Source organism: Phaethon aethereus, assembly GCF_964289735.1.
Source record: "Phaethon aethereus genome assembly, chromosome: 7".
Classification (NCBI taxonomy): Eukaryota; Metazoa; Chordata; class Aves; order Phaethontiformes; family Phaethontidae; genus Phaethon; species Phaethon aethereus.
The window spans coordinates 41,857,285-41,878,266 of NC_138583.1; the positions used below are offsets into that span (position 1 = coordinate 41,857,285).

The 20,982-nt window shown below is 42.3% G+C and overlaps 1 protein-coding gene across 1 annotated transcript; it reads left to right on the forward strand.

Moving 5' to 3' along the window:
• Positions 1 to 5,580: 5,580 nt before the first annotated feature.
• LOC309407101 (tectonic-3-like) lies at positions 5,581 to 19,762 on the forward strand (the record flags this gene model as incomplete). The annotated part of the gene is made up of 13 exons (XM_082002542.1): positions 5,581 to 5,953; positions 6,634 to 6,795; positions 10,705 to 10,835; positions 11,154 to 11,262; positions 11,333 to 11,451; positions 12,554 to 12,589; positions 12,993 to 13,067; positions 13,169 to 13,294; positions 14,320 to 14,415; positions 14,689 to 14,786; positions 15,389 to 15,554; positions 16,302 to 16,439; positions 19,541 to 19,762. The coding sequence occupies 13 exons, from the start codon at positions 5,581 to 5,583 to the stop codon at positions 19,760 to 19,762; spliced, it is 1,851 nt and encodes a 616-aa protein (XP_081858668.1).
• Between the last annotated feature and the right edge of the window lie 1,220 nt (positions 19,763 to 20,982).

Sequence of the window (20,982 nt, forward strand, 5' to 3'; positions counted from 1 at the left end):
AAGCTCCCTGACCGTGCTAACATCAAGACACACCAGATGAAGCATTTGGGCCTTTGTGGCCCCCAGCTGAGTCATGGTGGAGTCTGTGAGGTAAATCACTGTAGTCATGAAGACAATATAAAGACTTGCATATATAAATTCAATTTTAAACCTAAGCCCTCTGCACTTTGAGTTAAATTGAAATTCTGTGCTGGTAGGGTGTTCCAATCCTGACGGACAAAACTCAGCATTGCTGATGAGTTTCCAAAGACGTTTCTTGCAGTCATCCTTAGTTAGCTGAATGAAAGATGAGTATTAGGAGAGGCCATAAGGCTGACACACATTACTGTATAAATGGTAAATGCAACAAATTCTTATGCTGCAGGCCCAGCTACTAAGTCACACATGATGCGTATTTCAGAACACTGGGAGGTCCTTCAGTTTATGAAGGATTGGAAACATTACAACTATATACAAGGACCTGTACAGAATTCAGCAGTTGACTCCTTCCTATTCTCTACCTCTTCTCCTACCTACTCCTGTCCACAGAGTCCACTGAAATTAAGTAATTGTTTTGCTTGTATGAATGTTAATAAGTGGAAATAAAACTCCTCTGAAAACTTTAGGCGGGCAAGGAAAGAAAACCCTATAGCAAACCACCCTATAGTGGTGATTTCTGAAGCAGAAAGCAATATATTGCTCTTGTGTAATTATGTTAGGTAGTTATGGCAATGGCTTACTGTGACTTACCACGATATGCTTACAATGTTTGTACCCAAACCTCGTACCTCCTAGTGTATGAGTCAGCTGCAGTCCAGCCACTTCTTGATGTCCTCTGGCAGAATCCCACACACAGGTAGGACTTGCTATAAAAAACAAGATGTCAAAGCTCTGCACATACTGACTCGGGAAGAAGCACTCTTGAAATGTAGATAATAGCCCAAGTGGCACCACAATAATATAAAGGTCTCAAATGATTCCATTTATTATTCATCCTCATGAAACACCTGTGCTAACAGTCTGGCTATCTTATCCTCAAACTTAATTAAAAATTACTGACTGCTACATGATGAAAAGTGGTCACATGGTTTGTGATATAAAAGTGAATATAAAAATCTGCTAATTATGTCATAGTGAAACAAACAGGAAAATAGAGAAAGAAAACTAACAAACAAACAAGACAGACCAAGTTAAAATCGCCCATTTGAATTAATTTGGAAATTAACTGAAAGGAATTAAATCAAAGAATTGATTAAAAAAACTCAGGAAGTGTAGAGTTGGGGGATGGTCACATCTACTTAGCTAAGCTTTCTGACTTTTCTTAAATGGTAACTCGGTATAGAGTGACTGTGGCACTCAGACCTGAAAATTAAGAAATAGGTGTTCATCCTCCCAGTTGTTACCCAACAACAGGTACGACCTCCTGACAACTGACAGATAGAAAAAAAACATTCCTGGTTTGCATTTTGGCTAATCGCTGAGAGCTGAAGGGTCTCGGTGTACACTTTCCTGACACTCTAGTCCCCTCTATTCGTACAAATACAGAGGTGACAGTAGTCTCATTAACCAACATAATTAAAAATTAAAAAATAGAGGACCTCCTGTAAATGGTCAAAAGAAAGCGCATCAGGGAGGTTACTTCACACTCCAGCTGCCTTTTATAGGAATTTTTTCACTTTCCTTAAATAAGTGAGGTACCGGATAATGTGCCTGATTCCCGTCCTCCTACAGGCAAGGTGAGTCGAATGGGAATGAGAACTAGTACAGACATAATAGTCTCTAGTAAGAGTAGTAGAGACCTCAAACAAACCACTGGTTTGCTCCATATGCACTAACTTTTTTATTATAATTACATCCCGACTCTTTCATGCTCTGGTTTGCAGATTCAAACATCTCATTTCATGCATTACAAGTTTATCCTTCTCAAAAGGCTTTTCTGTAGTGTGTTTTTTTAACATGTAAGAGAGAAGAAAAATGGTTTTCTGTAACATTTTCTCATCCATTGCTCCTTTTCTTCAGCTCTACACTAAATATCCCAGGGGAGCTTAAGGCCAACTGCACTATCCGTACGTATCTCATGATGTACCCTGGAATTCATGTATGACTCTGAGGAGACTAGACATCTACATGCCATGAAATTCTGTAAAGCCATGAATGCACATAAAGAAGAGCAACAAAGAGGAGAAACAAAATTTCAAGGCAGCAAAGAGATTTAGACAAACTGGAAGTATTATCTACAAACACTATGCATCTCATTCTTTTTGTTTAGAAATGGATCATGAACAGGTAACTTATATTAAATTAATTTCCATTCTCAATTCTTTGAATAAGACTCTAAATAAATCTATTTGAATTTAAATTTTTATTACACATTCCTAGAAAGCACTCGTTACCAAATCACTGGCGCAGTAAATATACTGAGGAGTGAAAGCAAATATTTTATGGAGTAGGAGACAGCAGATGATAAAGAAATATCCAATGACTCAATGCATCTGTTGTCTGTGCTGCATTACTTGCTAAAAAATAATGGCTTAACGTGTCTTTTCTCCATCTCTGTTTCTGATGAAGATCTAGTACTTACCGAACAGCCTAAGTATGTAACTAGATCAGGTACAAGGACTAGCCAGTTAGCTTTCCTTTGGCAGAGGTGAACAGCAGAAGGCTAAAGAAGAGTTTAGAACAGATGCGGTATTTCCTCAGTAAGGAATCCCCTGAGCTTCCAGCAGCTCATGACCAGCAAACTTGAACATCTGGCCCTCTTACAGTCCCTGTGTTTTTAATAATCTTTGGCATGATTTCCATCATTAATTTGCCCCATGGGACTCTTTGACAGTATGTAGACTTTTGTTATCTCTATTACATTGCGCCAGTGAGCTTCAGACCTTTAACTAAGTATTTTGTGAAAAAGAACCTCACAAAAAGTACCTCCAAAAATATTTTAAATTAAATAATGTAATTTTATCAGCCAAACTCTGACAGGAATTGGTTGTGTGTGGATTTAACTAAGCTCTGGCATTTGTGTGAGAAGAATTTTTATGGTGTCAAAATTAAGAATCTTCTCCCACCTGAACCACCACATGGGAATGCTCATAATAAAAAGTCAAGAATTACTGAAATAACTGTGTTTCTTTCTAGGCAGCTCTGCAGACCAAATGATGAACTGTAAAGTAATGTAAAAAAAGAGATTACTTAGTGACTTACTCAATTTATATCATGCAAATGATAGCAGAATAGGATATCTTGTGTTGAGTGCCACACACAACTGCTCTAAGGCAATTGTTGCATTAAGAGGCAGAGCAATTTGGCAGAAACTAAAACTCCTTGCGTTCCAGTTGATCCTCAGATATCAGAGGGACTGGGGGTGGCTGAGCTTAGGTTCTGAGTGATGCCCAAAGTCAGCATTAGTAGTCCGGTTGCGCCCAACACCTTCGTTGGACTATCGCGGGTCTGGATGCACTACTTGCATCACACAACCTGCTCAGCCGGACACCTCCTGAACTCACATGGCCGCACTCAGAGGTACGGTCGCGTTCAGGGACAACACACGTGGCTGAGTCAACCAATAGTGCGATTTATTGAAGCAATAGATGCACAAGTTCTTTTAGATTGCCGGTGTCAAATTCACTGTGTGCAAGCAAGTGCACTAAATCAATTACAGTTGGGTTACACACGCGTGGGGTGATGAAACAACTCTAGAGATTCCTAAAGTTCCCAGGGATCCACTTGGGATAGCCAAGTGTTCGAATCTTATCCAAAGGCGTCCCAATGGGTGGGAAGAGAGGGTCAGCCCATTGGCGGAGCGTAAAGGTCAGGAGTGATGGTGTCTTCCCTGACATCCAGCTCTTTTCACACTATTTTATAGTGTTTTACTTTGCAAGTGGAGCTTGAGTGACTCTAGTCATATGTACGTTTATCGAGATTGGTCAAAAATTCTCTCGCTTTGCGTTTAAAGGTACAGACTAGGAAAAATTCAGTGTGCATGCTCATTGAGGGGTGGTCGCACCTTGGGAGGTGGGTAACTTTTGAGAGGGGTGTGCGTTTTAGTATTATAATGATATTATAATAAGCAAAGTTCACTCCAAGTATAGCATTTCATCAAAGTTGACAGGTCACTGACGCAGGGTATCGCATGTGCAGCTGATTTAATGTACACACTGAGTACCTTTAGTTTCCCTTGTTCACAGAGTGTGGCCGCGACGTTTCTACTCCACTCCACCCTCCATGCAATTTCTCCCAGGGTCAGCATACCAAGTTTCCCTGATGCTGCCAACGTTCAGGGTTGCCTAGGGAATTATCATGGTACAAACTCACTGTACATTAGCTATGTTCCACTCGGTCTCGATGCTGTTCTTAGAGTGTAAATTTCCCAAATTGCCCCTCAGCGATTACTCCACAGCAATCTTTATGCCACAATATTAACACCTTACCATTTGATAATTTCCAGTATCTTTTAACATATGGTATCTACAGTTATCTGAAATTAGCTCTTTTAAACATGTACTTTAGAAAAGCAAAACCCAACAAATTAAGCACTGTATAACTATAGCAGAATATTTAATTCTACCAGAGAAGTAACATAGCAAGATTTGCTATGAAACAACATATTTAAAACATTAAGTGTCCAGTAAGCATGCCATTTAGCTTTCGAAGGTGTACGTGCATGTGGGTTAGCATTACAGGGCCATACCATCACTTGTCTGCTTCCTAATACCCGCCTCTTTCCATTGCTGCTTCCCTACATCCCTTGCTGGGGTGAGTTTGCGAGGAGGCAGCTCCACGCCGTACCGCTGTAAGGCCAGTATGCCTCCACGTACAGTGCCTCTGGAGACTGACGCACCACCCAGGGCTGCCAGGAAACCCAAAGCAGGAGTTAACCTGCCATCCTTTAGGAGATACGCTGCAGGCCAGCGCACCACCAGGGCCTCGGAACAAAAAGCTCAGGACAAACCATCCTGCCCACACCCCCCTCCCCAGCTCAGAAACGAAGCGCCTGCGCCGGTTCTGTCACTTGCAGGGACGGTTAAAGGGCTTGTTCCGGGCGTGGAACGCCTGCGACAAATCACAGGATTTTCTGGGGCAAATCCCCAGCTCGGCGGAATCGACGGCAACAGTAACACCGACTAGTACAATCCGGTTGTGAGCTTATTTCACTGTCAACGTCTCTATAACGAAAAAATGGAGAAATAGAGTCTCCTGAGCTTCCTGATGATGATGATGACGCACGCGCACACACACACACACCCCCCCCGGGGCCGCGTCCGTCCCTGCTGAGAGCGAGAGAGCCAGCTGCCCGCCGGGGGGGGACCACCGCCGCCGAGAGGCCTCACTGCGCACCCGGGCGCCGCCGCTCACGCTCCTCCCCCGCAGGGTCCCCCAGCGGAGACCTCCCCGGCTTCCCGGCAGGCTCCTCGGACGACCTCAAGCTCTTCCGCCGAGAGCCGCGGAACGAGCAGCCCAGCAAACCGAGGCCCGGCCCGGCCCGCACCCCCGCCGGCCACCCCCGGCCCGGAGGCGGGCGTAGACGCCGGCCGCGCATGCGTCTCGCCTCCCCGCTCGTCCGGAGGGGTGACGGGTTGCGCGTCTTAGCGACGAGGTAACGCCATGTCCCGGGCCCGGGGGCTGCTGCCGGTCCTGCTGCTGCTGGCGCGGCTGGCCGCCTGTGGCCTCGGCACCCCGCCTGGGGCCACCGCCGCCGCTGAGCTCGCCGCAGGGGCCACGCGTCGGGCTGCTCCCCGGAGCGAGGAAGCGGTCTCGCGCCGAGCCCCCGCCTCCCGCGCGGGCCGGGCCGGCGCCCAGATGGCCGCCGCCGGGCCCCGTCGCGGCGGTCCCGCTCCTCCGCTCCGCCGCCGCGCCCCGCGGGCTGCCCGCGCCGCATGCCACCGCCCCGCCGCTGGCGGCGGCTTCCCCGCCCGTCACTTACCGCCCGGCGCCGCCGCCTCGTCCCGCCTCTCCGGCGGCAGCAGGTGGGCAGGGGGTGGGCGTGGGACGGGCTCTGACCGCTGCGGGCGCTGCCGCGCGTGGGCCAAGGCGGGCCGAGAGGCGGGCACCGGGCACCCAGCGGGAACGGCCGTTCAGCCGCCTTAGTGCCGCTGCCGTGTTTGCCGCGCCTCTCGGGCACGGGAGACAGGGCCCGACAGAGTGGAGGGCTTGGAAGGGCTTCCCGTGCCGGCATCTTTATGGCCCAGGTAAAGCAGGGCTTGGTTCCTCTGTGCTGGGGCTGCTGGCGGTGGGAACCAGGCGGCCTTACCTTAGGGAGGGAGAGCTTTCATCCGCACCAGGGGGACGGGAAAGCAGTTACCGCCTGCGAGGTACTGCCGGTGAGGAAGCCGGTTTCAGCTGTTTGGAGAGTACTATCTGTGGGTGAGCCCTGTCTTTGCAGATTACGGTTGTGAGGAGGACTGAGAGGAGCTGTCATACACAGATGCTGAATTTCTTTACCACCTTTTGTTCCAGGGAATTTCAGAGTGATTTCTAAATATACTAATGGAGAAATATACAAATGGAGTAACCACAAAGTTACTACGATGATGAGAGAGGCTTTCTGTAATTGATTATCAATGCAAATTGTACAATAACTCATGTAAGCTGATGAAAAATAATACTGTTCTGTTGCTGGCGTTTAGTAATGTAAAAAATGAAATTATGCAAGAATAGCCTCTTTAACAATTTGCCGGGGGGACGATTGTCATTGCAGGTTTGGGAGCCCAGTGTGTGTGGAAAAATCACTCATATTCAGAAGTAACACCCCTTATCCTACTGATACCGTTGCTGTCCCTGGTGGACATGATCTGCTGTTCTGTGTGCAGCTGAACGACTGTAAGTAACCTTTCTTTCCACATGTTTAATTCATAGATTACCTCTGCTTAGTGAATCTTTTTTTAAACTTACATGTTACAATTGCTGCTGATTATTTGGGCTGTTACAGTTCCAGAGAGACCATAGTGAATCAGGGTCCCAATACCAAAGACAAATAAATAAAAAAAAATCATTGCACTTAGTTTAAGGGTAGGGTCTCTGGCTAAACACAAATAGGCCTTTATCAATTGCCTATCTGTATCTGAGATACCTTACTGAGTTTGCTACACTTAGAGCAGCAAATAAGTGTTCATGTTTGAAATACACCACTGTTGTCCTTTTCAGAAAGTGCTTTCTGTTCATATCTTGGATTCTTTATTTCATATGCTTATTTTCACACTTCCTTTTCTGCTGGCAATGATTTTTCTCTAATAATTGTATACCCTCATAGGGTATGCCATTATCACTTTTTTTCACTTTCTACTTTCCACATTGTACTTCATGTGACTGATTTGATGTCCAACTCTCTGGCATTCATTGCAATTCACTAGGATCTCACATTTGAACACTTACTGTTTTCTCTTTTGAGTCTTTTGCCTGGGAGTTTTTGCTCACAGTCCCATCTACTTCTGACCTAAATCATAGAACATTTTAGGTTGGGAGGGGCTCAGGAGGTTACTTGGTCCAACAACTAGTCAAAACAGGGTCAGCTTCCTGTTACTTAGTCCTGCTTTCAGCTCTTCACAGGTGTTGCCTGAATCTTTGGCACACAGGGAAGAGCAAAGAAACAATGAGAGCCTCACAGGACGCAGTACGATAGGTAGTAGTGCTACAACTTCATCCGTTCCAGTTGTCAGTAGGTCTCGGAGTCAAGGTGAATTTTGGTGAGGGCTTAACCCCAGCTGAATGTGACATCAGGCTTCTGGGTATTGCAGCCTGGAACTTGGAACTAGCTGCATTTTATCCTCTTCCCACACTGCCCACGGTATCATAAAAACAGGATTAGAAGGATTCAGAATTTGTAATCGCCTCCAAAGGAAGGGTCATCTGCATCCAGACTGATTGCACCAGATTTTTCTGGCCATTTAGTATTTGGGCCCCATATCTGTCACATCATTAGGCCCACCGAACAAGCCCTAGACATTTGATTGCCCATGTACGTTAGGTGCAGCACACCTGGGAATGACAGAATTCATTGCACACGTGACCTTTTCCTTTCCTGGGTTTGTTGTTAGAAGAACACCTGGGAAGGACTTTATTTGGGATCACCTGAAGGATGATAAAGTTTTCTGGTAGCAACAGCCTTCTCTCCTTTGGCCTTCCACAAGGAAATACAGAAACACTTATATTCACATCAAGTGATTGTGGAAGAAGCCTTTCCAGGATGGATGGTGACATGAAATTCAGGATGGTTCCATTATTGGAACAGGCTGCCCAGGGAGGTGGTGGAGTCACCATCACTGGAAGTATTCAAAAAACGTGTAGACGTGGCACTTCAGGACATGGTTTAGTGGGCATGGTGGTGTTGGGTTGACGGTTGGACTTGATGATCTTAAAGGTCTTTTTCAACCTTAACAATTCTGTGATTCTGTGATTCTATGAGCTACCGCTGGCACAAATGTAATCAAGCCTGCTCCAGAGGGCCTCCTGGAAAAGAGCAAGTGCGCAGCCTCTGAACCTAATGAATTATCGTGGCCAGTAACAAAGAGACTGTGATGCACAAATTGACTTTACCTTGTTGAAACCATTGCTAGCAGATACCAGAGAAGTGTTCAAGTTTTACTAATACTTCTTTATTATACTTCTGAAAGTTTTTTCTTCCTCTGCTTGGCAGTAATGGCTCTTTCCATGACTGTCCTCATTTTTTCCTGACTGCAGTACTCTATTTCAGTTGTATTCTCTGAAGTGTAAGCCATCCTTTGCTTTGCCCAGTCATCTTTCTTGCCTATTTTTCTGACTATTGCCATCCTTCAATTGCTTTATTTTTCTACTTTTTCATACTGTTGTTCTCCATCTGACAGCTGGTCACAACTCTGGCATTCCTCTAACCTCAATAGCTCATCACACCCTATCATCTCTTTCTTTTGTGCTCTCCTCTGTGGCTCGCTCTTCCTTTTGCAACTTTTCTCAGTACCGCCTTTTCACTGTCTCGTGCTAAGGGTGGAGTTTCACATATGTCTTAAACTGATTTTAGACTGTATTGATACTAAATGGAGCAGTGTGACTGCTCACCAGAACCCTAACAGTTCCTTCTGTCTAGCAATTATGTAGCTGGCTCGGTCAGGCAGTCTTAACTGATCCAACTGACAATTAATTCATTAAAAGGAAGAAATCAGTTCTCAGGGACAGTTGGAAGTATTGGATATTTTCAAAATACTTAAAGTACATTTAAAAGTATTCCTGTTTCACATACTAGCTCCTCAAGGTAACAACTTTGTCTTTAGTCTTTGCAGGTGTTAGGAGAATATTGCTGGTATTTCTGCTTCTAAATCAGGGGAAGAACTAGTATGAATGCATTTTAAATTTACAGGAATCATTACACCCAAGCCTGTCTCCTGTTTTGTTTTTTTTTATTTCTTTATTTTTTAAAGTTTGTCTTGTTTCAGATAAATTAGATTGTCTGAAATTCTTTTTTGCGTTTTTCTACAAGATTAAATAGCCTTTAGAAGCTAGCGTGCTTTCTTGAGCAAACTACACTACGAATAAGTTATATATGTCTTTTCCTTGAAAACTTAAGCCATTTGAATATCTTAATTTTTGCTGCAGAAGGCCTTTTCTTCCAGTTTTCAGGTATATTTTGCATTATGTAATGTCATTTAGTCTGCGTTAGCAAGTATTCTGCTTTGACAATAGAAAAGAACTGCATTCCAAAGAAAAGAAATGGTTGTGAGTAGCACAACCACTAATGGTTTTTTTTTTCAGTCTAATGCTTACACCCTCAAGTGAATGATATGAAAGCTGCTCTATTCACCTATTTTTGTGAACCTTGTGGGATCGCAATACTCCTTCAGCCTTTATCTCCTTAAAAGATTTAGTTGGCTGCTTGACTAATGCTGTATTTAGATACAAAAAAACTTTCATTTCTGCTTGCTGCTCTGTACATCTGAGGATCTGCTCTGCCCGTGAACAGAAGAATTACATTGAGAGCTTAAGTTTTTTTTTTTTTCTCTTCACCCCCCGCCCACAACCATCTAGACTACCTAAATTCTTTTTGGTAGTACTGTAATCAAGGATACTGCCACTCAATCCCATTGTAGGTATGATCTGTAGAATCCTCAAACCTTGTAAGACATTTCATTTGGATGTATTAAAAAGTTTATTGTTCGAACAAGTCCATTAGGATGAGTCTATATAAGTATGTCCTGAATAATTTAAGCAGTAATAATTTAATACTTTGGAACATTGTAACCATACTGAATACCACTGGGTCAGGAGGGCATCACTGTGGGATACCAATAGAAAGTTTGGGGGGTTTAGGATGCCTATTCCCTATTCATACTTACTTTGAGTTTTACTAACCTTAATTATTTTTAATCCATTTAATGCTGTTTTTAGTGAACTCACATATTGGTAGTGTTTTGTCATTAAAATGTCACGTGTGTCTAATTTGGGCATCTTACAGAGATTACAGCACATACTAAGGCAGCTGTCTTAAGCAGTTTTCATGCTTTTTGGAAACTCACATTTGTGTATTAACACCTATTTCCCATGAAACAGTACAAACTAGTACTCATTATATCATCCTGTTCATAGCTCATATTAGCCTGTTAGCAGTGTAACTGTGGGTTAATGGGATAAGGCACTATCTAGCTTACAGTTACCAAAGTTGTTCCTTTTAAAAATGTTGGGACAATATTACTTTTTCTTCGATCTGTCTTTTCTAGTAATTTGATACTGGTGGATATTTTTTTTTCTCTTTTCAACCTTTAGCAAAGCTGAACTATTTCCAACAGCCACAGGGTATCAAAGAATCTGATTTTTGGAAGTTCTCAGAGAAGTATGGCAAACACTCTTTCTTAGCACCATCACAAGTCCAGCCGCCATTCTCTGCCTTTTATCGGGTGAGTTGAAAGAAACTAGCAATCAGTTTGCAGATACACTTTTACTAAAGCTGTCTGTAATAAGAACAGATTGAAAGATTCTTATTTTTCTACCTATAATCCATATTATCTCTCAGTTCTTTTCATTCCTTATTGTGTAAAAAGTTTCTGATTAGTTTTCTTGTATTTAAAAGTTTGGACAACCCTTTAGACAAAGCTGGGTGTACACTAAGGAGAAGTATAAATTTGCCTCTGTGCCCTGATGATGTCATCACCTTGCACTTGGCCTTAGTATTCCACAGTCATTTTGTCTGTGACTTCTCCAAATTGTCTTTTCAGGCTGGTGATCCAATCCTAATCTACTTTGATACATCATCTGTACTGAGCACGCTTAGACAGCCAGTAAAAATGGGAGCCAGTGGACTTTGTGTTGATGGAAATCCTGCTGGTTAGTAAAGGGGGAAGAATTTCCTAGGGTGGTTTGCTTCTGTTTTATCTGTTGTCATGTCTTAACTCAGGCTTCCTGGACAGTAAAAGCACAAGCTGTACTCGGATTTTTGCCAGCTTGAGCAAGAGCTGCATTACTGACCCTGCCCTCAATGCTGCCTCCTACTACCGTGACTTCACTGTGCTAAAGGTGCATGTCATATTTCTTCCTTTTGCTCAACATCTTGTTTGCTTGACTTTCCGTTGCAACTTCAGCTGACTGGAAAGCTACAGGTCATCTGGTATGTCATCTCTGATCTCCCAATTGTTATGGCCTTCTTGCTGGAAGTTCTGTTAGAAATGTCATGATTTGTGACAATCTCTCAATTCAAACTACTTTCCAATAAATTTCAGTTATTAGCAAATTCTTAATGCATTTAAACAGGTACTTCATTGATACTTCATAGTTTTAATGGTTTAACTAGAACTCTCTCGCATTTTAAACAGACTGTTTATCAAAGTGTTTCTGTCTGTTCCATGAACTTGATCAAGCAAGCAATGCATGTTCTTAGTAAAGAATAAGGATTTGTTTTATGCAGTATGTTATCTCTAAAATCACACTGAAGGCCAGTTATCAATATTAGCTTTATTTACATTCATATATTGAATTCCATATAAATTTCTCCATTATTTATCCTGACAAACATTTCAAAATCACCGATTCATTGTTCAGGGTTCATCATGCTGGTCTTACTGAGTGTTAACATGAAAATATCTCCTCATCTTCTAGAGTTTCTCTGGTGTTCCAAGATAAAAGGGCAGTGTAAACATTAACACCTTATTAAGGCTTATGACTCAGTTTACCCTTATATTGGAAATCTAAATCTACATAACTGTAGTAGAGAGTCTTCTACTGATTAGATTTAACTCATGTTTTCCAGGCTTGCTTTGTCACTGTGGCCAAAATTTAATTTTTCCTTAAACGGAAGCTGAAGTTTCTAATTACTTGATTCCCAGAAGGGGGAGCTCCAGGAATCGTTCAAAGATGATGAAGTATCTGCATTCGGCAGGTCATAAGTGGGGCCAAGAGTAAAATTTGTCTTCTGATGTTCTAAGAATGCTTTCTGCGGATTATGTCAGTGATTTCTGGATCATAAATTGATGACAAGTTTTACACATCTGGAATAAACAAAGTAATTTTTGTCAATATAATATGTAGGCTCTGTTTAGTGATGGATTCCTAACTTTAGGCACTTGCAAACCCAGCAAATTGGTTGTTTTTTTGGTGTTGTATGTTGGTTTGTTTTCCTCAGGTCCCAATTAATGACACCATTGTGCAGTCCATTAAGGTCAGTCCCTATTTCCGATGCAAATAATTTCTGCTTCTGAAATAAAACATATCTGGAATCTTGGGCATTCATAGTAATGCCCACGGGTTAGGAACTTGGGAGAATGGGAATGTTCTGTGTCTGAGACAAGATTTTTTGGACAAAAGTGTGACATTGTAGAAATAAAAATAGGGATATAAGGAAATATGTACTTTTAAATGAACAGGTGTAGATAGGGGTGGGGTCGGGGAGGCAGCTTGTTTTCTTAGAAAAAAATGGGCATCTGGAGCAGGGTGATGTGTCCACAAATCACAGCTGGAGCAGGAAGGTAAATCGGACCTGGGTGGAAAAGCAGCGGAAAAGAGTAAGAAAGGCGCGCTGCTCTTGAAGAATTGCTAGTCGTTAATATGCTTACTGTCTGCAGGTAAAGGTCACTGCAGTCGCACCGCCTGGAGCTCCCCACATGAAAGACAACACATGTAACAGCGTTGTCTCTGAGGTACCTGAATCTTCTTTCCTTTGGGCAGCTCAGCGCTAGCTTAAAGTCATTGCCCTATTGCCTGCCTCTGCCTCTGATTCTTCTCTGAATTGGACTTTCAGGTGATCTACGAGATAGAATTCAGTGGCACACATGGGATTCAGAGTGTTTCTGTCCGGTTCAAAGTGAGCAACATCTCTGGGAACTTGGGATCCTCTCTGCAGCAGCGCTTCACACTGCAGTTCTGGGTCAGTGCCGGTATCCTCCCTGGCTCTTGCCAAGTTTGTAGTTTGTGACCCGCTTTTGTACAGATGAGATGTGAAAAGATTAGAGCCGTGTCACTGTGGTATGGTAGTACCAGGACCCTGGGGCACAGCTGGTGGTCAAACGAAGAAGGGGACACTGCTCTGGTCTCAAGTAAACCACATTAGTAGAAAAATTCAAGCTCGGTGCAAGCATGCATTCCTGCACTCCACAAGTTTGAAGGGGCTGATTATTTTTGTCTGACTATTTTTTGCTGTTGTTTTGATTTGGTTTTTGTTGGTGGGGGTAGAAGGAGAGAGGATGAGATCAGGGTCACCAGCATGGTCTTGCAAAGGAAAAGGTTATATCTGAGGTGTTCAGTGTTTGTGAACAAGGTTGCTACATTTAGTCCAGGTGCTTATTTAACTTTGCAAGAAAAAAACGAGTTTTTTGCAAGCAAGAAAACAAGTTATTTTGGAGGGGGTGGAAATCTGGGAAATACTAATGTGTTTTGAAGTTCTTAGAAACCTTGCCCCATAGAGGCAATGTAAAGTGGGGCAGGTGGTGACGTTGGGGTTGATAAGCGTGCAGTGCAACCTTGTTGAAGTTATCCCTAGAGGCTCTTCCTATAAAACAATTTAGAAGTGGAATCTGCCACTCAGAATTGAGGTCAAGGCAGAGTTTGTTCTGCAGATGATCTGTAGAATTGCCCAGACTGATATATTCACTTCCTTAGAGACAAATGCTGAGCAATAGGAATTCATTATCTCAAGAACTGTCCTGGTAGTATTCACATTTCAGGGTACTGATATACAGGTTTTTACCCCCTGGACTACAGATGAACTTGCCAGGTAAGAAAGAAGATTTGGAAACAAATAATGAAGGTTTTAGTAGTGCATAATATTCAGTCATTCAAAAATGGGTTACATTTACATTTTTGAGAATGTAAATTTGATCTTCTGAGATGAATGGATCTCATTAGTGCCAATGTTTTCCTCTTCCCTTCTTTTTTCCCTTTGCCTCTTTGTAGACCAGGACTCTTCCTCATACGTTGCCTAGAAGTGGAAACCCTGGCTATATCACTGGAGCACCACTGTTGATTGCAAACAATGGTGCCATGCAGCACGTATCCTTTTTCTGCTATCGAGTTTTGTTTATCACTGAGTTTATTGACTTCTGGTACTCTACTGTCTGGACTTTTGAGATTCTAGCTTTGCCTGTAAAGGCATACCTCAGTATTACATTGCAGCCATCAGCAAGTCTTACGGTCACAACTGAATTGTAGTCCTGTGATAGGGATAAGGAGGAACATGGGGTAAGAGGATTGTTAAATACAAGTTGGGTGTCCTGTATTGTCTGTTTACGCTTTTGTTTGGCTTCCTGATGTGCATTCTGTCAGATGAGCATTTTACAGAGCGAAAGTGATGGAAGTTGCTCGCAGTTCCTCAGACACACAGTACAATTTGGAAGAAATATGAGGTCAGGCTGCAAGCTCAGGTAACAACACACTCTGCAGTCACCCTTCCTGGCACATGTAGAAGGTGTGGACTCACTTAGCACGTTCTTCCATAGTCTCTCACACACTGCTGTGGAGCCTAGGTCCTTCCCTGAGGTCACCAATGGGTCTCTACGGATGTGTTGTATACTCCTAAGAGGACTTGAATATCAGAGAGATGGTGGACCTCTAGAACAATCTGAACACTGTGAAGGTCTTCTGGGACATTTTGAGGTTGTCTGGCAACAACAAGAGTAGAGTTTGTATTTGAGAAGTGACTTATAATGGAACCTTAAAAAGTGATTGTTTTGATGATTCTTTTGCTGGTGACAGGGCAGGTATACGACCACTGATGTGATAAGATGGCTAAAGAGCTGTCCGTTTTTCCTTATCATGCATTACCCTTCCATGCTTTTCTTCTCCCTTCTCATTGCAGAAAGGATTGAAACTGCATCCATTTAACACCAATACTTCCATAACGATTCTGTTGACTCATTACAAGAGCAGAAGAAATACTCATTACAAAGGAAGGGTGTTGATAGAAGGGGTTTTTTTTTCTGTTCCAGAAATCACTTTGTCAAAGTTGTTATTTTCTTGTTTCCAGCCTATCCCCAATACTGGAAGAAAGTAACTGTAGTTACATCCAACAGAAGTTATACAAGGCTCTTCAGGGGATGAGCAGAGCAGAGGACCTTGCTATAACTGGCAGTGCTCATTCAACCCAGGCAGAAGCATGGACGACCATTCTGATTCAGAACTGCAGTGTGCAGGTAATACAAATGCAAAAAGACCAGCTGTGAATATTTTTCCTTTCATATCTTTGTATTGCCTTGGGGAAGCGTGGGCACGGGGCAAAAAGAAACATCTGTTCATCTGGGCTTACTTTCTTTGTGTGATGATCCACTGACTCTCAGGGGCCTTAATGCCTGTAAGCAGTCACTCTTATGGTTCATATTATTAGGTTACTTACTAAACTAAACAAAAAAACCCTGACAGATTTAATATCTCTTGAATCCCGTTCCTGCTATTTAAATGGGCAGAAAGAGTTTAATACTGAATCCAGTGTTGTATTACCTTCTGACAGCCTTCTAGAACTAATACTATCTGGTTACTTCCTATTAATTTGATGCTTTTATTATTATCGTCCTTTCTGATTTTTCCAGTTTCTGAGGATATTTATATGTTACCTAATAAGGGTAAAAGTTTGCCATCCAAATACTTACGGAGGAGGGAAATTCTATTTTAATAATTATTAATCTGGCAGGAGATGGCCTAGTAGAATGCAAAATACAAGTGGTAGAGCTGAGACAAATTCTGTTTGGAAATGAGATGACAATAAGATGGATATAGCTGTAAAATGGGTGGGTGACCTGACCACAAGTTACAGGGTTAGTGCTGAAGTGACTGATTCAGGTTCTGTGACCTGTACTATCCAAAATATTAGACTTTGACCATGATGGTCCTTTTTCACCTTTAAAATACTATATTCAGATGTTTGGGGTACATTTTATTTTCAGGCTGTGAATTGCACTTCCTGTTGCATGGTTCCTGTGACCCTGGAGATGCAGATATTGTGGACTAAGGTGGGCCTCCTGTCCAACCCACAAGCTCAAATACTGGGTGCACGGTACTTTTATCAGTGTCACCCTCTGAAGGTATGGAATTTAAAAACCCTTCCTCATACACAGAGGCGATTAAATGGGGTTCACGGGTTATTTAAGAACCAAGGAATCAAATGGTCTTGATATTACTGAGTTGAGATTTACTGAACTTTAGCAGTGGTCTGGCTGCAATGGCAACAATTTGTATTTAACAGCTCCATAGAGGAAGGTGGTTTTATGGTCTTAGCAGTTATGTCCTCAATCAGTTGTACACCTGGAAAACGTACCTTCTTTCCAACTTCAAACCAACTTCTACCACTTAAGGACTCAAACTTTAAACTTTTAATTATGCTCAGTATAAAGTTTTAGTTACAAACATTCAATAACTACATGTTTATCTAGTTGTCTCTTAAAGCCTTGATACGGAATTTGAGTTGATTTCTATTTCACAGACTCGACAGCATGCTGATAGTCTGTGCAAGAAGATATTTCTATTCCTCTAGGCATTCTGAAATCACCAACAGGTAGCTGAGGAAGAGACTAATGCTGATGGCAGCACATTTGAAGAATTAGGGGGAAAGGTTGTAAGCCAGAAAGCAGGTTTCTAAAAGAAGATGACGTGATGGAAACATTCAAGGTCAGGTTGGACGGGGCTCTGAGCAACCTGATCTAGTTGAAGATGTCCCTGCTCATTGCAGAGGGGTTGGACTAGATGATGTTTAAAGGTCTCTTCCAACCCAAACTATTCTCTGATTCTGTGATGTCAGCAGGAAGCTGGAGCTAACAGGTCCGCAAATGAGAATTAATAGTCTTTTTCAAGCGTGTGTCAGTGGATCCCATTTTGGTGCAAGGCTGGATTCCTGACATCACAAAGTCTTTTGGGCAGCAGATGTATTTCAAGTCTTATACTTCTCTGCAAGGGCTTCAGGGGGAGCAGCTGACACCTGCCCATGGCGTTCTCATGGCAGTGAGGTATGACATGGCAAGTGTCTGTCTGATCTGTTATTACTCTTTGAACTTCAGACTCAATGTAAATGAGACTTTACATCCATTGCTTGGATGTGTCTCATGGTACCTCTTTGTCCTCCCTTCTTGCAACATACGTGAAAAGGACATGATAGGAAAATGTTCACCTTGTAAAACACGTGTTGCCCTGAGGCAAACTGACACCGCCACCGCTCAAAGATATTTTCTAAACCTGAGCTGTTACACGGCTCCATTAACAAAACTTCTGTCTGAGGAGGCAGACTTTACATTCCTAGTAAAAGTGCAGGGTGCATATCCCTCAGTAAGGATTAGCCAATCAAGAACTATGAGATTCGGATTTCATCAGTATGAGCAACTGACGCTAATTACTTTAGAGCTGTAAGGTATATTGCAAAGCAAATGATAAGAAAGCAAGTTTCTAGCAGCAAGAAAGAAACACACCATTAAAATCAGTACCGACTTCATCAGTGGCAATCCACAAATTAGGGTTGTTAGTAAAGGCATTTTAACAAAGCTACCAGTCAGTACTGTACCCAGCAGTTAAGAATTGCAGCCATTTGTAAACATACCAATGTGTGCTGTATATTGCTTTAGTTTTAAATTATGTCACTTCCCAGTTTTAGCCTACACATTCTCTATCTGGGAATTATCTGTTCCTTAAGAGAAAACCTTTTCCATTAGACCACACTGTGTCACTAGTTGGGAGTTGCCTTAGTGACTGACCAGAAACACAGAACCCAGGAAAGACATCCCAGGTTCTACACCCATCCACAATATCTGGTCACTTGTATTTGGACTTCATGAAAATGCAAGACATTCTTAAATGATGTAGAGCTGTACAGGAGCATGCTGGAAGTTGCTTGTGGCTGCCTTCTCCCAGCTGTTGAGGAGGAGTTGTGCATGTTTTTTTCTCCCCACTAATCTCTCTGATTTTAAGGCAGATTTTGAAGGTCCGGACACAAAGCCAGAATTATTTTGAGGCTTCTTGTTGACTAAGGCGATTGTGCCTACTGTGTGTTTACTCATTGATAGGAGAACTTACGTCCATCATGAGTGAAGGGGAAGTTGTGATTGTAGCTACTCAGCAGTGGTAATTTGTGACTGAGGAATGATCTAGCACGGAGGCCAAGGCAGCCCAGCTGCAAGAAGGGGTTAAACTGGCTGGAAGCAGGAATGCAGGAGACAGACTCCTTGCAAGGGAGTGAAGTTTCCCTTGGTGATAAGAAGCAGTCTCAGCATTGCCTTGTAGCCATCCTGGAATGGGAGTGCTCAGGGGCCACCTTTGGGCAGCAAAGCTGGGCTGGGGGATGGACCATGAGGTTCCCCATGCGGACACTTTTGAGATTGGTGCAGGTGCAAGTGTATATAAGGAATCTGCTCATGAGGCATCTTTGCAGACTCCATGTAGAACCATGTATTGCGGTAGGACTCTGCCCAATGCATTGTTCATTAAATTTTAAATTTAAATTTAAAATTTAAATGAGCCCAAGCTAGCCATAAAACTCCACATAGCTCAAGGAGCAAGTGTATTAGTTGTCTTTCTTACAGCACTCTGTTGAAACAGAAAGGAACTGAGGCCTTAGAAGTTCAGTCCCTGTGCCTTCTTTACCAACAGACCTACCAATCTGTCTCCTTTCTGAAACAATATCCTAAAATGTGAGAAATAAATTCATTGTTGTATTGGGTCCCTGCTTTATTTTATTGGTATTTTATTGAAAGGTTAAAATCTTGTGGCAGTCCTGTCTGTTTCTGGCAGCAATCACCTGTTCAAAGGGCCAGGTGATCTTATCTTCCATAAAAGATACCATTTTATAAAAAACAAAGCTAGCTTTGCTTCTGCTCTTACTACCAGCTAGTTGATATGTGTTTCCTCTGAATAGAAAGCTTACTCTAGCAGAGCTTGAATCACTGCTTCCGTTCTGGAGATCTGCAACATATGATGCACAGTAGCTACTGATCTTTCCTGAGACCTGTGCCCTTGATTTACCTGCTAAGTATCAATTTTGGGAAAGAGGAGTTACTCCACTAAAAAATATATCTGGAACACTTAACTCCTACCATCCTACAGACATCTTGCATGCCAGTCATCTACAGTCTCCATTAGCAAATAGAGATGCATCTTTTATACAACGTTTGCTAAACTCTTTGTGCTTTCCTTCTTGTTACAGTTCTTAAGCACAAGCACAGTACCTTTGACAACTGTTGTTACCTTCACTGACATGACAGAATGGCCAGAACCTCCACGAGGCCAGCCACAAATGCACTGGAAACTCCCATTTGACATCTTTTACCCATTCAAGGTGGCACTGAATTTGGAAAGAAGTTATCAAGGTGATCTGGCTGTCTGTTTTTTCTTGATTCTAGTAATATCTAGTATTCTCTGCTTTTGAAAAGTCAGATAGACTGGGCCTATACCTAAAGTTAGTTAAGTGAATTGATACATTCAGAATATGATCCAGATCAGAGACTTTTCTCCTCAGGTTCTTATACTGTGCCTACGATATCTATGTGCCTTCTGTTCTCGGATTAAGCCACATGACTCTCTCCTGTGACCTCTCATGCCCCTGTTCTCCGTATGTACCATCTGTGAACCTCACTGCAGTGAAACACTTGAGAGATAGAGGGATCAAGACGTTGCATTAATGAGGAACAAGGAGGAGAACGTTAAAATGAACATTCCGTGCTCCCAGAAACCAAGCAGTATGGAGAGAGGAGCGAAGTTCAATCCAAGCGTTTTGGCATCTTCCTGTTGGAGAAGCACCTGATTTTTCTACATGGAACTAATATTTAAAATACAGGAGCCTTCCCAGGTGGCCTGAATTATTACTTTATGAGTAGACATGTCTGCCAGTCACCTTTAAGCTGCCCTTGCTACATGACAACCGTGCCTCTGTGACAGTTTTTATTTCTTATTTTTCTATCTTTTCAAATACAGATATTCAGTTGAAATTTTCATGTTTTAATCGCTGTTTGATCACATTAGCAATAGTGTCACACAAAGAAAAGTAATTGTACATGTCTGATCCTCTGAAATATAATTGATTTTTAGTTGTTTGTCAAGACAGCTTCCTTCCTGACTTTTTTTTTTCCCTCTCTCTGAAGAACCAGACCTGAATATGTTTTTTCCTACACATTCTCTTGTGGCTCCAAATAGGAACTGGACTGATAATGATAGACTGAAATTCTAGGTGGCACATCAGCAAGAGTTGTGAACAGTCCTAAAGAAAATAATCAATTATTTTAGGAAGAATTTGTAGATGTATTATGAGTCTGAAACTTACCTCAATAGCTTACCTCTGGCTCAGTCTCTGGGACCAGGATGTAAGTTTATTATTTTTGAAGTTGAAGGTGATCTTTAGATTATGTAGTCTGCCCCACTGCATCACACAGGCTAAGGAAAGGTCCTCAATCATTCCATGAAGTTGTTGGATGACAGTATATTTTTTTAGCAAAGGATTTATTATTTATCTTAAATTCTTCACATGATGGAAAAATCTGTCCTATCTAATGTCAAGGACACCAGTGAAATCAATAATGGGAAAGAAAATCAGAGAAATCTAGCCTACCTTTAACAAAATGCATTTGTATGTGTACTGTGTATAGCAGCTTT